The sequence below is a fragment of the Atractosteus spatula genome, chromosome 4 (assembly GCF_055471065.1).
Source record: "Atractosteus spatula isolate fAtrSpa1 chromosome 4, fAtrSpa1.hap1, whole genome shotgun sequence".
NCBI lineage: Eukaryota > Metazoa > Chordata > Actinopteri > Semionotiformes > Lepisosteidae > Atractosteus > Atractosteus spatula.
In genome coordinates, this window is record NC_142709.1 from 61,576,582 (window position 1) to 61,591,293 (window position 14,712).

The window sequence follows — 14,712 nt, forward strand, 5'->3', positions numbered from 1 at the left end:
CCAGAATTCATACCAGTCCTTAAAAATGGTCTATGTAGTGTGTGAATGCTAACCCTAATCCTACCTGGGGTGTCAAGTGAGTATTTCCTCTGTTTATATCTGAACGTCTATGGGCATAGGATTTTGACATTATCCCTAAACCAAAAAGAATGAATGCGAAACAAAGAATACCACTGATAAAAGCACTTGCATTTAAATAACATTCATTAGTGCTTGGCTGCAACTTTTGATCCAACCCAATCGATTTTCGCACACAACTGCTTTGCGGTGCACCACCACATCCAGGCCCCTGGGAGTCTCTGAAAAAAAAAAACTTCAGATAGGAGGTAAAAACCACTTGTCTTAAACCTGACTTGGGACCCAGAATCCAGCCCTGAGCTTAAAACTTTGTTTATGTAGTGTGTAAATGCTAACCCTAACCCTACCTGGGGTGTCAAGTGAGCATTTCCGTTGTTTATATCTGAACTGCTCTGGGCTGAGGATTTTGACATGTTCCCCAAACCAAAAAGAATGAGTGGGAAACAATGAAGACCACTGATAGAAGTTTTTGCATTTGAATGAGTTTTAATAATGCTAGGCTAAACCTTTGATCTGACCAACTCAGTTTTCAAATACAATTGCTGTGCGGTGCAACGCTACATCCAGGCCCCTGGGAGTTTCTGAAAAAAAAATTTCAGATAGGAGGTAAAAACCACTTGTCCTAAATCTGACCTGGGACCCAAAATCCAGCCCCGAGCTTAAGAATTGTCTAAGTAGTGTGTAAATGCTAACCCTAACCCTACCTGGGGTGTCAAGTGAGCATTTCCGTTGTTTATATCTGAACTTCTCTGGGCTGAGGATTTTGACATGTTCCCCAAACCAAAAAGAATGAGTGGGAAACAATCACAACCACTGATAGAATGACTTGCATTTGTATGAGATTCAATAATGCTAGGTTACAACTTTTGATCCGAACGACTCAGTTTTGGAATACAATTGCCGCACGGTACTGTTGTACATTTCATGTGCTGCAATAAGTCAAAAAATTGATCTCTGAGACTGCAGAATTGATCCAGATTGTTTCTGCCCTCGTTGTTATAGCCTAGCATGCAGTCTGCTGCGAGCTGGAACCCACAGTGTGGGCAGAATGTTGCACTCAGACCGGCACTTTTTGGTGTTGAAAGAACACACACAGGAGACAATGGCAGTGTTGCATAAGTTCCACGTTTATTTAATATCCGACTATGTGTTAAGTGTACACAAACATCTGAAGACGCTTAACTCCAACACTCAGATAGTTTTGAGACATCAATTAAACTACTGCCCATTCATGATGGTACAAACAGGTTACAGCTGTATTATACATCGTCCACAGCAATCGTGTTTTATATACAGAGCAAAAAAAAAAGATAAACATGATGATGGATTTTGTTTAAAAGAGCTAAGGAAGAACCCTTGGGTACTATTCTGATATGGAAGCACAGAAATAAGATGTTAAAAATGAGCCTCTTTTTTTTTTTAGTCGTTGTCTAACACAACATCTAGGCAGATGTGCTGAATGTGATCACTGAGATTGTGATGAGAGGAGGTTGGGATGAGGGTGTAGGACCCACAGCATGTCAGCTTAGAAATTCTCATGCCTCAAAACTATGGCAGCCAAAATCACAATATTGTTTTTCCACATGAACTTAGTGAATCTGCAAGTGATTCTTTTTTTACTGCCCATCAATGGGTGACCAACAGCCATATGGGATGGTCATCCAGTGCACAGATCTAGAAAGAGAAAATTATTTGATTAATGCACCTAAAATGGCAGCTTTCCTGTGGGTGATGTCATGGAGGACAGAGATAACAATATTTTGGCTCAATAACATACAAAGCCAAAACTCTCCAACTTAATTTTATTGTCCCAGGCGGAGAGAAGTGGTTTGGATACTGTACTATTTTCTAGATCAACACAAATCCACATTAGAACTAGCAATTGCAATTACATTATCACAGTCTAACACTTCTCCATATTAAGGGGCAAATGAGTGCCATGGAACTAAAGTGCTCAATGGAACAGACAAAGGCCCATGGTGCACACCATTGAAAACAGCCAATCAGATGTTAGCCAAAGAGGTTTACAGTAAGTAGACTGCTCAGCTCAACAAATGCATGCAAGCATGGTCTTGTATTGAATGCAGCATTGAGATACAACATTTGAATTGAACTGCAAGTGTTTTCTGTTGTTTTGGGTTTTTTTTGCTGCCACAGCTTTGGGACATCAGAGATTGTCAGCTTCCCTTTTTATAAAGAAAAAAACGGCCACAAAAGCACGAGTGCCAACTAAATTTTACACGTTTGACATTTGTTTTCAAACTCCCATCAGAGGTTGAAAGGAAAAATAATGCAGAATGGTAGTTGTTAAATGCAAAAAAATACAGTTCTGATTAAAATGCCATCTCATAAAGGTAGCTATGCTAATGAAAATCCAGTTCATCAATCAATCAGCATATTCTTGTCCTGTGCTGTTCATGGTGCGCTGCTTCCGAATCACATTCAGGAAAATGTTAAAGTAATACACCAGCCTTGGGCTATTCAAACACTCTATTCAGCTCTTTTATAGGACAAAATGCATTTCACAGCTTAAAGGATTGGTAACACTGTTTCCTTTTTCCATAAATAAACTTGCATGTTATCCGTAAGATGAAACAATGTATACATTTCCTAATAACACAAAGCAGGGGAATAGTAACTCTATTGTATTCTTTTACTAATTGCAAACCTTTCTTCTAAGATGACCAAAAACTGAGCAAACCCATCTAAAAATATTTCCATTCCCCTCGATATTGATACTTCTCCTTGCTGGGGCTTTATCTGAAAGCCATTCAGAAGGCTCTTCTTCCATCTAGAGTTTTGTTCTGCTGTAAAATTATTCCTTTCAATAAAGGGAATGCACATCTTGGTAATTCATCATTGACAGGTACTTTAAGAGTTTAGTGGAGATGTTCAGGAATATATTGAGCAGCTGCAGTTCCCATACTGTCACAGTGATATACTGTAACTTGTTCGGGCAGCAATAGTGTTTTGCATTACAATATTTCAATTATGTCCTCCGAATCTCAAGCAGGACAGTTTGATCAATAAAGTATTATTTGATCCTAAAGAAACTACATAAAGAAGCTTGTATTTAAAACTGTAGGCTTATTTTTCTTACACAGTACTGCATTGATCTGGACACAGTAGAACCTGTAGCAAATGGAATGAGAAAACCAATGCTCTCCAGCAACAATGTCCTGTACTGCTGAATACTGTAAAATACTAAATGAATCAGCTGCTTTTTTAATTACTGTATTCACTTTAAACCTGACTAACATACTTAATGCTTAGATAGTGGAGGTGATAGCTCTCCAGCAGGTATAGAATAATTATTTTATGGCTCAGCACAAGCTTTGCTTATAATCTTTTCTGATGTTCTTGACATACATTTCTCAGAGACAACTAGTAGTGTTCTCAGGCTGGCTCACTACCCTGCATGCTCTGTGGGTTGGCTGGCCCCAGGCATGCTCCTCACCCTCCAGGGTTGTATAGAACACCTGGAAGATTCCACCATGCAGCTCAATGGATTTCTACCTATCAGAACACTCAGGAACACATGCTCCTATGATTGGCAGACCAAGGGCATGTTCAGTATTCAAGATGTTTCCTGCAAAATAAGGCTCTCGAGAGCAATATTCAAAACATCAGATATTAAAATATACCCTAAATATGAACACAGACAAAAGAGAGAGAGATAAAAACTGAGGATTGGAATGATATTCCACTCTGCACTGCCTCGGGAATCTGCTCAGAAGCCAAATAACCTTGCTCTTACCACAGTTACCAAGATGGCATGGATAGTAATTACAGAGTCTTCATGTGATATTGAGCATGAACATTGTACTGTACACCAGATCAAAACAAGCTACAACATTTTTTAGAAACGATTTCTCAATTTTTGGTCACCTACAAAGTGCAAAAGTGGAGGCTCAAGGGCATCGTTATATTCACATTAAGCAACTTGATCAATTGATCACATTTACGAGATGCATTCTCTCAGAGATTCTTGATGACTACAATCATTCAGAAAGGTGTTTTATCGAGAATAAACCACAAATATTAGGAAGTGCATGACAGTACCTGCTCTCAATCATGACCTCCTCTAGAAAATCATGTTTGTGATATTTTCTGCGGTTAAGTATACCATCTAGCTTTAACCCCTTTCCTGCGTTTGAGCCAGCTCTCACTCTACTAACAGTGCAGGAGTTTTCTCACCCAATATATATTTGCATTAAGTGTATACTATCATGTGCTAAACATACCTTTACTTATCTCTCTGTATTTTTCATGTTTCTCTCCTATTCTTTCATATTGATTAATGATGATTGTGCAAACCATCAATTAGTTGTCTTGATTAATAGGTCTTAAAAATGCCTGAAAGCGTATCTGAAAAAAAAATATATTTCCGGTAGCTTTAAGGCAAACCCTAATGGACTTAGACCTCTTTCAATCACGGAGGTTTGTTATGCACCATGAAGAACTGGACAATGGAAATCAGACTGGGGGCTTGGATCTGACTCCCTCCTCAGATAGGGTGGTGTAATGAAGTGCTCCACAAAAGGTGCATTTAAAACTGACAAATGCAAAACCATGCTAAACGAAGGCCTGCTGTGAACCTGTGCAGAGCAGAAACCAGCACTCAGAAGCTACACATAAGGTGCTAATCATAGAACCAGAATGCTCCTTACATTCCAGTGAATAAAACTAGGATGCATACATGAGATGATACGTTTCTAGTGCAATATGTATAAAATTACAAATGCTGCTAGTCGTTTTATCATATGCTTATAAAATGCCAATAGTGACATCTCATACAGGCACATTAAGCGTGCAACATGTACACTTCATTTATACAGAGGAAAACCAACATTGCCTTACATATATTTTTCCTTCTATGTGATCCAAGATAATGGGCATAGAGAGTCAATGTGAACAAACGAAGCTGAACATACTGTGGCAGCATGATGAACTGACTGGAGCTGCTGTGAAAGATAAAGGAGGGGCTACTTGGATTGCCCAATGTAGATCAACACTTCCACACACAACCCTTACAGATGTGATGGAGCATTCGTTCTGCAAACAGGGAGGCTTCGGTAAGTAATCAAATTCAGTGAATTAATAGTGTATAAAGATCAAATAATCCATTTTTGGTTATTATCCTCTATGCACATTTCCTTATCTGTGGGCACAAAACAGAAATGAAGTAAGCTTTTGTAGTGTACTATAAGGCTTATGTTATGTCATAGACATCCTTACAAGTGAGTGCTCACCTTCTCTCTACCAATTGCAAGAGCTTTATACATGGACAGCTAATGGGTCTTCAGTTCCTGTACTACAGCACTGAGCTCCTTCTTCAGATCATTTCATACACGCTAATATGGCCATCCCAAACTTGAGTTTCTGGTTGAAAGATAATGTGCACGATTACAAGAGCTGTTCTGCAAATAAGGTTTAAGGAAATTTCTCAAAGAAAGTGCAATATTGCAGAAATTCTCTTCTAGTTTAGTAAAAATATAAATGTTTCTATAAATAAATAATTAAATGATGAAATAAATAACAGGATTTTAAAAATGATGTGCAAACCAAATTTTGAAAGAGCGGGGAAAATATTATTTTCACGTGACATAAGCTCAGTTAAGCAACTTTAAAACCTCTTGACTGAGGAATCTGAAGTTTAGCAAGTAAGAAGCCAGCTAAGCCAAACCAGGACCAAGTGAGGCCACACAAGCAGACAGTGGTAAATGTTTTTCAATAGGAAGGTCATCTTCACCATAATTGACATTTACAGTAGGTGTGACAAACCATGTACAATAAACCTGTGATTCCACACCCATAGGAGAAAATGAAATTCAAATCACACCTCCTACTTTACAAGTGCAACCATGACAAAGACGAGCTATGAGCGTAATACCAAAAGATTTGATTTTAAAACTCCAGTGCATTTCACCCCTTCACCCTCCCACATACATACACCAAAACACAAACAACTTTTTATAGCAGCTGTGTTACCCATGAAGCCACAAACTCAGTGGATGAAGTTAAATCTATGAAGTGGAAGTGAACTGGGACCATTCATTGGGAAATACTTGGTGTTTAACACTGACCTAGGTGCTGTGAAGACACCATTTGACATCTTCAACATTATATAGCTACACGGACTTGGAAGCTAACGTGACATTGGTCTCATCTTTCAATGCACTATTTGTCAAGCTGAAATATGAATGTCAAGGGCAAAAAAATCAATTTGATTGAAATATAGTAATAGAATCAGGGCTGGCTTGCATGGAAAAATAAATATTATCATAAACTGAAACTATATAACGTACAGTGTTCTGAGAATGCAACCCAATGTGTTGCTGAATTAAATAAGAGCAGCTATTCTGGAAAAACAAGGAACTGGCAAGACACCACTCCTCACTACCTCCTTCACTCCTATGATCTGGGAATATTCCAGTAATAGAGGGCCTGGTTGCACTGGAAAATTATATTGTGATGATAGCCCATCAGCAACAGAGAGCCCGACACACTGCAAAGATGGGAGCCATTGGGCTTTGCATTAAAGTCTTGATTTGGTTGTGATAAACTGAGCGTGTGCAACAGCAGGCAGGTTACAGGAGGGACTGAAACAGCACAGGGGTTGGGCGTTAGGTCAGGTGATCTATATACATGGTTAGTCTTTGTTTTCTATTTCATTAATTTCCTTTGTGTAAGATTTGTTGGGATAGAGGATAGTGACCATTTCAGATCCTCATCTGGCCAGCTCTTCTTCTGGAAAGCTTTGATCTAGGAAAAAGAACAGAGCTATTGATTAAAATGCTCTAGTTGTGCTGTACACCCGTTTTGATGATGTGTATCTTTCTTCCTCAAACGGTAAGCGTTTGGTTTTATAAAGGATATTTTAACAAATATACGGATTTAATTTACGGTGAAAGATAGCCACTCATTGTCACATCTCCATTATATTTATTACACAATGACTAACTTTAACAGTCATTCAAATATGAGCAAAGGATATATCAACGGATGCACTGAACATGTAAAATACTACATGAAAACTCCACTGTTGCCATTACCTGATGGATCCAGCAAGGAGTGGGTTAAAAGCATACAGCCAGTCGTGCATCTCCTTGTCATTGCTGGCTTGAAGCAGAATTCCACGATGCTCAGTGCAGACTGCAAATGTGTTGAGAGTCTGCAAAAAGAGTGACACAGTTTAGAGGAAAAGTGGTCCGCAGACATGGCATCAGTTGAATTCAATGGGTCTATTTAATTGGACTGAAAGTAAAGCATGAGAGCTAGAGGCTACTATAGGAAAAAAGGACACACATAAGAATACACAGAATTTATTAATCACATATAATGCAACATGGAATTACAATTTTACATCAAAAACTGAAAGAAGACCATAAATGGATTAAGCTACCTTAGTTTAAAATACATTTGACCAATTTTAATGTCTCAACTTCACGCCTAATTGGCATGTCTTCTGACAACCCAGTGAACTCACCTTTGTTCTTCTCTGGTTGTTTTGCCTGAGACACCACTTTTAAATCAACCACGTTTAGTGCCATGGAATATATTAAAATTCCGGAGGAATACCAAACAAAGAATGCAATCAATTTTTATTTTGGCCCTGGTCTTTTCATAAAATACCAAATACCAGAGGACTTACCTTCAGCATGGCCTGCTGGTCTTCGCTGTACTCAACTTGTGCTGAAGACAGGTTCAGAATGGCTCTCTCCACACTGTCCTTCTCACTGTTATAGATATAGACATATGGCCGGCGCACCACCACATATCTCTTCACCCAGCCATTAGTGTGAGGCTCCAGGAAGTGGAGGTAACCCTTCTTTGACACAATCGGGCTGTACCAACAACACAATAACATAGCCTAAACTTAGAACATCCCCATTTTGAACAATAGAGCAACTGCAATGAGAGCAGACATTAAATGTTTGTTGTTCTCAACTTAATCAATAAAAACCAGCAACTCCGTTGTTTACATCCCAATAGGAACATAATATGGCTTGGAAACAATGGAAGACATAGTAGACTTAACAATATAGATGGAGATGGTGAAGCACAGAAGGACCTGTGAGAAGGGCAAGAGGTGCAGTCTGTGGGATAACGGTATCATGGCGCCAATATGAATATTTTGGGGATGTAAAATCAATTGGACACTTTCCAGTCTCTTTAGAGGATGGTTCTATCTTTAAGATATTACAGTCTGTAGGGGAGACTTTTTCTCATTTAAAAGGCAAGGAGGGGGGTTGTGGAAATAGATTTCTGCTAGTTTCTTCAGTTGTGAAAGGACCTGGGGCATCCTTGGTAAGCCAATCACACATTTTGGGAGGCCTGGTCTGCCCAGCCCTCCTAGCCAGAGAGGCTGCTCTGCTCACAGTTCCTTCACAACACCGCAGCTGAAAGCCGTCTCACCTGACACGGATTTCCTGGATGTCTGGGACAAAGTAGCGCACTCTTCTCTTCAGATCCAGGCTTCCACTTGGGGACTTTTTCATTTCCCCATCCTGGAGGGCATCAGGGTCAGGGCTGGCAGAGCGAGAGCGCACCTCGGGGGTTCTGCAGCGGAGAAAGAGACCATGGCGGCTAACACACACTGACATCCCTCTCGTGCAAGGCTGTTAGGCTTTTCTTTACTTCTTCAACGCGTGCAATTGTGTGTTCTTCCTTATTTGTGTAACTGAAGTGAAATTTAATGTGTAACACAATGTGAATGCTACCACATGAACAAGAAGTGAGTAACAGTCTGTGACCTCTTCACATTCTCACTAATGGATCCTCCAAAATAAACGAAGCCTCCCTATCTTTTCAGTTTTGGTACAGGCACAGTTCCTTTTCTTTGAACTGACTGAAACTGATCTTCCTGTAGCTGCTACTGCACTTTACTTCTACAAAGTCAGCAATTTTATCATTCTCCTTTGATATCAATATTGATATTGATCCTCTTTCCACCCTACTTACCTAACATGCTTGTAAAAGGATCTATTTTGATTGTGATTTCAGTGTAAACCCAGTTTCTCATAGGGGAATCACCATGCTGGACTCCCTGTGGTTTTAATGCATCAATTACCAGCAGCTTTATTGCTCATGCTATTGGGCTATTGACCTGTACAATATTTCCCACAGTGTGCAGAGGTGGAGAAGGGGAGTCGCTGGCCTGACCTGAGCTCTGTGTTGACGTAACGTCCCTCCACCAGTGAGGGGCAAGTGGAAGAGGGGGTCATGGTGCTGGTCAGAGTGGAGGCTGAAGGGTCCCTCATCAGGGTCACAGACATCTCAGACAGCTGAAACGCACAGAGACACCGCCTTATCACACAACACACAGAAAAACACAACTGTGGTGCACTCACACTGTCACAACATGGCTGGCAACATGGACCACCTAAGTACATTTCTCTTTAAAACCATTAACAACTTTCCAATGCAGGAAAATGTACAGTATATTAAGAGTACTGGATATGTAACAATATTTACAATTATGGGTTGTTTTTACATGGGATCATTTGGCTTTTTATTTTTTTTCTAATGTTAACCCAGGACCTCTGGAATGGCAGCTGTGAAGAGTGCTTTTCAATGCCATTACATAGCAAGAATGAGAGTGGCACCCCAAAATAAGAAGCCCACATTAAATCTTAATCGTGCTACCAATTAAGATATTACAAGTGACTGAAGTATGCCATGATATACACTTTACAGTGATCTACTACTCAGTCCATGTCATGGTTTGTGGTGGTGAGATATGAAACGTTCTTAGTTCGTGTTTCAACCATAAACTACTTTCATTGCTTCGCTGTTTGAAAGAGATGACACATAAAACTCAATAAAACCACATACTGTAGTCATGTTACAGAGACGAGCAGGGAAATCATCCTTTCTTCAAAACAAATATGAAATGGGTGCAAACGGGACAAAGAAAAGGGAAGAGGCATGCAGTGTATTGTTTTACAAAAGTGATGAGTGCCCAGGAGGCCCCCGACAGATATCTCTACACGGTCATGAACTGAGACGGACGTCACTGTGGGTGTGAATTGTGTGTGCTGTGAGGCCTGGCTTCCTCAAGTTACCTTGCTCTCGCTGGCGCTGACGCACACGTGACTGTATTCTCTGTTGAAGGTGTGAGTGAGGAGCCGCAGACACTAAGGAAAACAAGCAGGGCATCATTGTCTCCGAACGCAAGGCACGGCAGTGCTACTGCTGAGCAACAAATCCAATAGCAGTGCCGTCAAGGGGTACACGGTATATGTGCTGGTATGGGTCAAAACTAGAAAAATATTGCTATTTTGTTGCAGTTACGTCGCCATTGATGTGACACAACTAAAGCACGGAAGTGAGCCTAACATGATGGATTTCGTTCCCGAGGAAACAGAGATCTTGTTATCCCAGCAATTGTTCCGAACTCCTCACAATTTTTTTAAACCATGCAAAATCTGACGAAAACTCAAGGCACATTCAAAGGATTATTTTGGAATATTACTGAACCTTCTTACATTGCTGTGTCACTGCCAGCAGATACAACTTTACAGAGAAATATATTTTTGAAAGGCTCAGCAGCAAATGAATCATTTGTGCAAAGAAAAAAAAGCTGTCAATATTCAACACAGGATAAGCACGGGACCCAAGATGTTCACACTTTCAGCAGGGAGGTCACCTTGGCGGCCAGCTCTCTTTGCCTCTCATTGGGGCTCTCGGGGGAGAGGTCAAGCCCAGGAGGGCTGCTGTCGGAGGAGGACTGGGACGAATCGCTGAGGTCTTCACTTCCACAGGATGACAGGGACTCCTGGCCACTCAAGAGGGTGGTCTCCAGTTTCTCCCTCAGAAGCAGGTAGTGCCTGGTCTTCTCCACCTGTGAACACACACACACACAGACACCAGGGGGCGCTATTAGCACAGTCGCTGTCCTTAAAGAAAGCCCAGGCAACTGGAGATTATCCTGAAAACAAATAGCCTGTGTAACCCATGGCAATCCGCTCAGAGACAGTAATTGAACACAGAAACTTGTAAAAGACTGAAAATCCACCAGGTATCTCGGGATTAAAGCAGGAAGAATGCCTTTTGTATCAGCAGCCCCAGCTTGCACTGACCTCCTGCAGCAGGCTGAGCTTCTCCAGCTCCCACTGGTGGTCCAGAATGAGGCTGTCGCTGCGGGGCCTCCAGCCAGCCAGGTTCTCCTCACCACGGACGTAGGCCACAGAGGTGTCCAGGACCCTCCTGCGCCGCCTCTGCATGCCTGGGAAACCAGAGCAGACGAGCCGGGTGAACTGTGAGAGTCTCTACAGAAACGCCCTTCAGAAACAAGTTTAGAAGCCTTTACATTGTTCTGTCTGCAGTTCCATGCACTTCTGTTCTCAAAGTGCTGAAAACAAAACTCGAAATGTTTGTCCTTGGATGGAAATAGTATTTATTTTGTTTCACTCTTAGTATTTGTTTCCTGTAATGGTACTTGGCTCTCTACAGTGAGTTCTCTACTCCGATTTCAGTCAGGATGATGTTACCTACAAAAATCTCAAATGCTTTCAACAGTCCTATTGCCTAACAGAAAGTGACATGTTTTTATAACCGAAGTCTTTCTGAATCAGTTCCACTGAAATTGACTACAAATAATACACTCTGCAGCCTTCTGCCACAAAAGTATAGAATAGGAAGACAGACTGACCCCAAGCAAGAACTGAGACACACTTACCTGGACTACCTGCATCCGCCTGGTGGCACAGACTGACTTCATACACCCCAGTGACACGGTTACTAGGGACAGAAGGACAAAGCTTCAGCTCACCATGCGAGTCGATTGGCATTATATCGCACAGAAACAGAGAAATCATTGCTCTTTGAAACCACTGTATTGTGTTTTAAAAGGAATCATCGCCTTCCTTTTCCTTTTTTCTCAATTTTAAAACGCAGATTCTTTCTTCCTTAGGGCTGTCGTAGAATTAGCCCTCTCCATATCTCAGCCCGTGACCGTGTTCATCTTCCCACCAGAGCTTCTTATCAATTCCCAGGATCACCCCATCCTCAAGCTGCTTAGGAAGGCTCACCTCTCTGATGCTTTCAAGCTTCCGCTACCAAAGAGATTTCGGATGGAGCGGGATGCCGGCAATTTGGCATCCCTGGAGTAGAACACCATGCAGAAATCTTTGGTTATCACTGTCGGTTGGGTGCAGTTCTCCATCTGTCGTACAAGAAAAGAGAAAAAATTACCTTTGTTGTGCTAAGGCCAGCAGCTAGCAGCAATGTCTCTGAGAATCCTGAATGTACAGTAACTTTTAATCTTTAAAAACTTATATATTTTTCTTTTTGATTAAACATCATATCATTTACGTAATATTGGTAGTTATCTGCATTTTACACATATTCCTTGCTGCATATTTTATTTGAGGGTTCCAACTGACACTCTCCTGTTTATTAATCTGATAGCACCAGAGAAGTTTCTTTAAAGTTACGATCAATGTGAAAAGAAAGCACAGGCCCAGTTACCTCCAGGTAAGCGGAGAGGGTCATGTAGATTTTCTCGCCGTAGGGGGTGACACGGTTCAGCAGCAGGGAATTGTGCATGGAGCTATCCCAGGCTGCCTCGAAACGATAGAAGGTCCTATAGAGAAGCACACAAGGAAAGCCAACATTCCAGGTGTTGTCAGATGGGATTTTCCATGAATGTGTTGCCAAAGATATGAAGAATGGTGCAGTCTGCCTCACACTCATGACAATCAACAGAACCTAACGTTTCTGGGCTGTTAGAGGCCAGTGTGTGTATTTAGATGCAAATTCAATTTGTTTCACCTTTTGGGCTGTCTTCGTTAGGCAAAACTTATTTTTATTTTGTGACATCTATGTTTTTGTTAATGCCATTGAATATTCAATGATAAAAAGCGGATGCAATTAACTTTCCGTGTTTATAAATTTCCTATCTGATCTGTAAGACAACGGACCAGTCAGGTTTCTGATTGCTGACCACTGTTAACTGGTGCAAAGCATAATCGATTGTCAAACTGGGACATGTTTAGCTCACTCAGCCTTCTTCTATTCTGTTATAAAAGAATTTGAAAAGCTTCCGAGAGGAGCCAAGAAGTTTGAACTGCTTACAGCTAGGTAGAAGGAAGATAAGTGAGTAGTTAAATTCATCTGCATAGAATTTGAGTTTCTGAGCTAAACAAATGGTTTATCCTCCTCTGAGAAAGTACTTTCACTTCAATTTAAAACTGGGATACACAACTCTAGTCCTGGAAGCCTAACGTTTCTATAGGTTTTCATTCCACCAGAGCTCTTGATCTAATTCTGACAGTAAGTGTCTGAACCAGACTAAATTAAAACATCTCTTTAGGTGCTTAAAAAATAAAAAGACCTACAGGTACTGTATGACCTCCAGAGGACTAATTTAAAATAGCTGTGTCTCAATACCATCTGTTTGTAAGCTAATGTTCCAATGAATGTGAATGTGCTTCCCTGCTCTCCTCTCCGGCTGCTGGCAATCACAGGCTGTTCCATGTTAAACAGGAAAGACAGCAGACAGACCACTGATGGATGACAACAAATGGGGTCAGGAAACACTCAACTGGAGAGGAGGCAATAGCACAGTTGCACTGTTTTTCTTAAGTGCCTGAAAACAGGAGCACGGCAAAACCTGCAGGGCAGGCTGACCTTTCCATTGACAGATTTACCTTCAGACATATCAAATTCCCCATGATGCTCCTGGAATCAGAACTCTGAAGGCCGAGGATGAGTGACAAGCTATTTTCATAAAGGGCAATGCAATAATGTGGAGGTTCCTATTCAGCAGTGGATGCAGAATAGGAAAAGCTACATATTTTGAAATAAATTAAGTCTGAATCGAATGAATAAATCAAATTTCTTTCTTAGATGGATGCAACTACTGTATGCAGTTTTAGGAGTCTACTCTGAATCAACAAATACTGCATATAAGGCTTTGTAAGTATAACCATTAAATACTTCTTGTATGTACAGTACTATAATAAGCATTTATTTAGCAAAGCTGTTTTAAAACATTTAAGCTCTGTATGCCGTTTAAGTAGGTTCTATGGAACCAACAGTCAAATACTTCTTAAATATCCGACACCAAAGAACAGCTTGAATCTTGTATCCCTGATACAAGCCTTGCTCCTCAAAGACAAGAGTTGTGCAACCCATCACTAATTTGAAATAAGATTTTGTCGATCTTAGCTGTTAATTCCTCATTTCTAATAATTGGTATTCATTTCTGTTGATTTCATTCTTTTTCATAGCATCAACTGCAAAACTGACAACTTAATTTGTTGATCCTGAGACTTAGTAATGTGATGATACTGAACATGAAGCAAGCTATGCAGATGTAGGGACTGGGTGTCAGGTATGAACAGAAAGTGACTCATACTCTTTGATAACCTATAACACAAATGTAAAACACAGCTTATTCCTGCTAGATAACAGCTAATAATACTATGCCAACTATTTTTCATAATGAAAGCCCTTATCATAATTAAAGTCAAAAGGATGATTATGACAAAAAATCACAGTAAGGGCTGAATACTGTATGTGAATAGAAATGGTAAAGAAATGATTGCTTATGTTCTACCAATGATCAGTAAACTTTGGTATCTTGTGTAGAATCCTGGCTGAGGTACTGTTCATAATTAACATGAG

At 40.5% G+C, this 14,712-nt stretch overlaps 1 protein-coding gene across 1 annotated transcript in view; it reads right to left on the bottom strand.

The window, feature by feature from the left end:
* Window positions 1–1,189: 1,189 nt before the first annotated feature.
* kif1aa (kinesin family member 1Aa) overlaps window positions 1,190–14,712 on the bottom strand; it is a 91,044-nt gene continuing 77,521 nt past the window's right edge. Inside the window, exons 39-49 of the mRNA XM_088912614.1 lie at window positions 12,553–12,667; window positions 12,114–12,247; window positions 11,762–11,823; window positions 11,163–11,308; window positions 10,730–10,924; window positions 10,146–10,217; window positions 9,244–9,365; window positions 8,497–8,640; window positions 7,733–7,925; window positions 7,134–7,252; window positions 1,190–6,843 (exon numbers count right to left, since the gene is read on the bottom strand). Of these exons, the coding sequence (XP_088768740.1) occupies window positions 6,801–6,843; window positions 7,134–7,252; window positions 7,733–7,925; window positions 8,497–8,640; window positions 9,244–9,365; window positions 10,146–10,217; window positions 10,730–10,924; window positions 11,163–11,308; window positions 11,762–11,823; window positions 12,114–12,247; window positions 12,553–12,667 (1,345 nt within the window). The 3' untranslated portion in view covers window positions 1,190–6,800. The remainder of the gene's footprint in view (window positions 6,844–7,133; window positions 7,253–7,732; window positions 7,926–8,496; window positions 8,641–9,243; window positions 9,366–10,145; window positions 10,218–10,729; window positions 10,925–11,162; window positions 11,309–11,761; window positions 11,824–12,113; window positions 12,248–12,552; window positions 12,668–14,712) is intronic.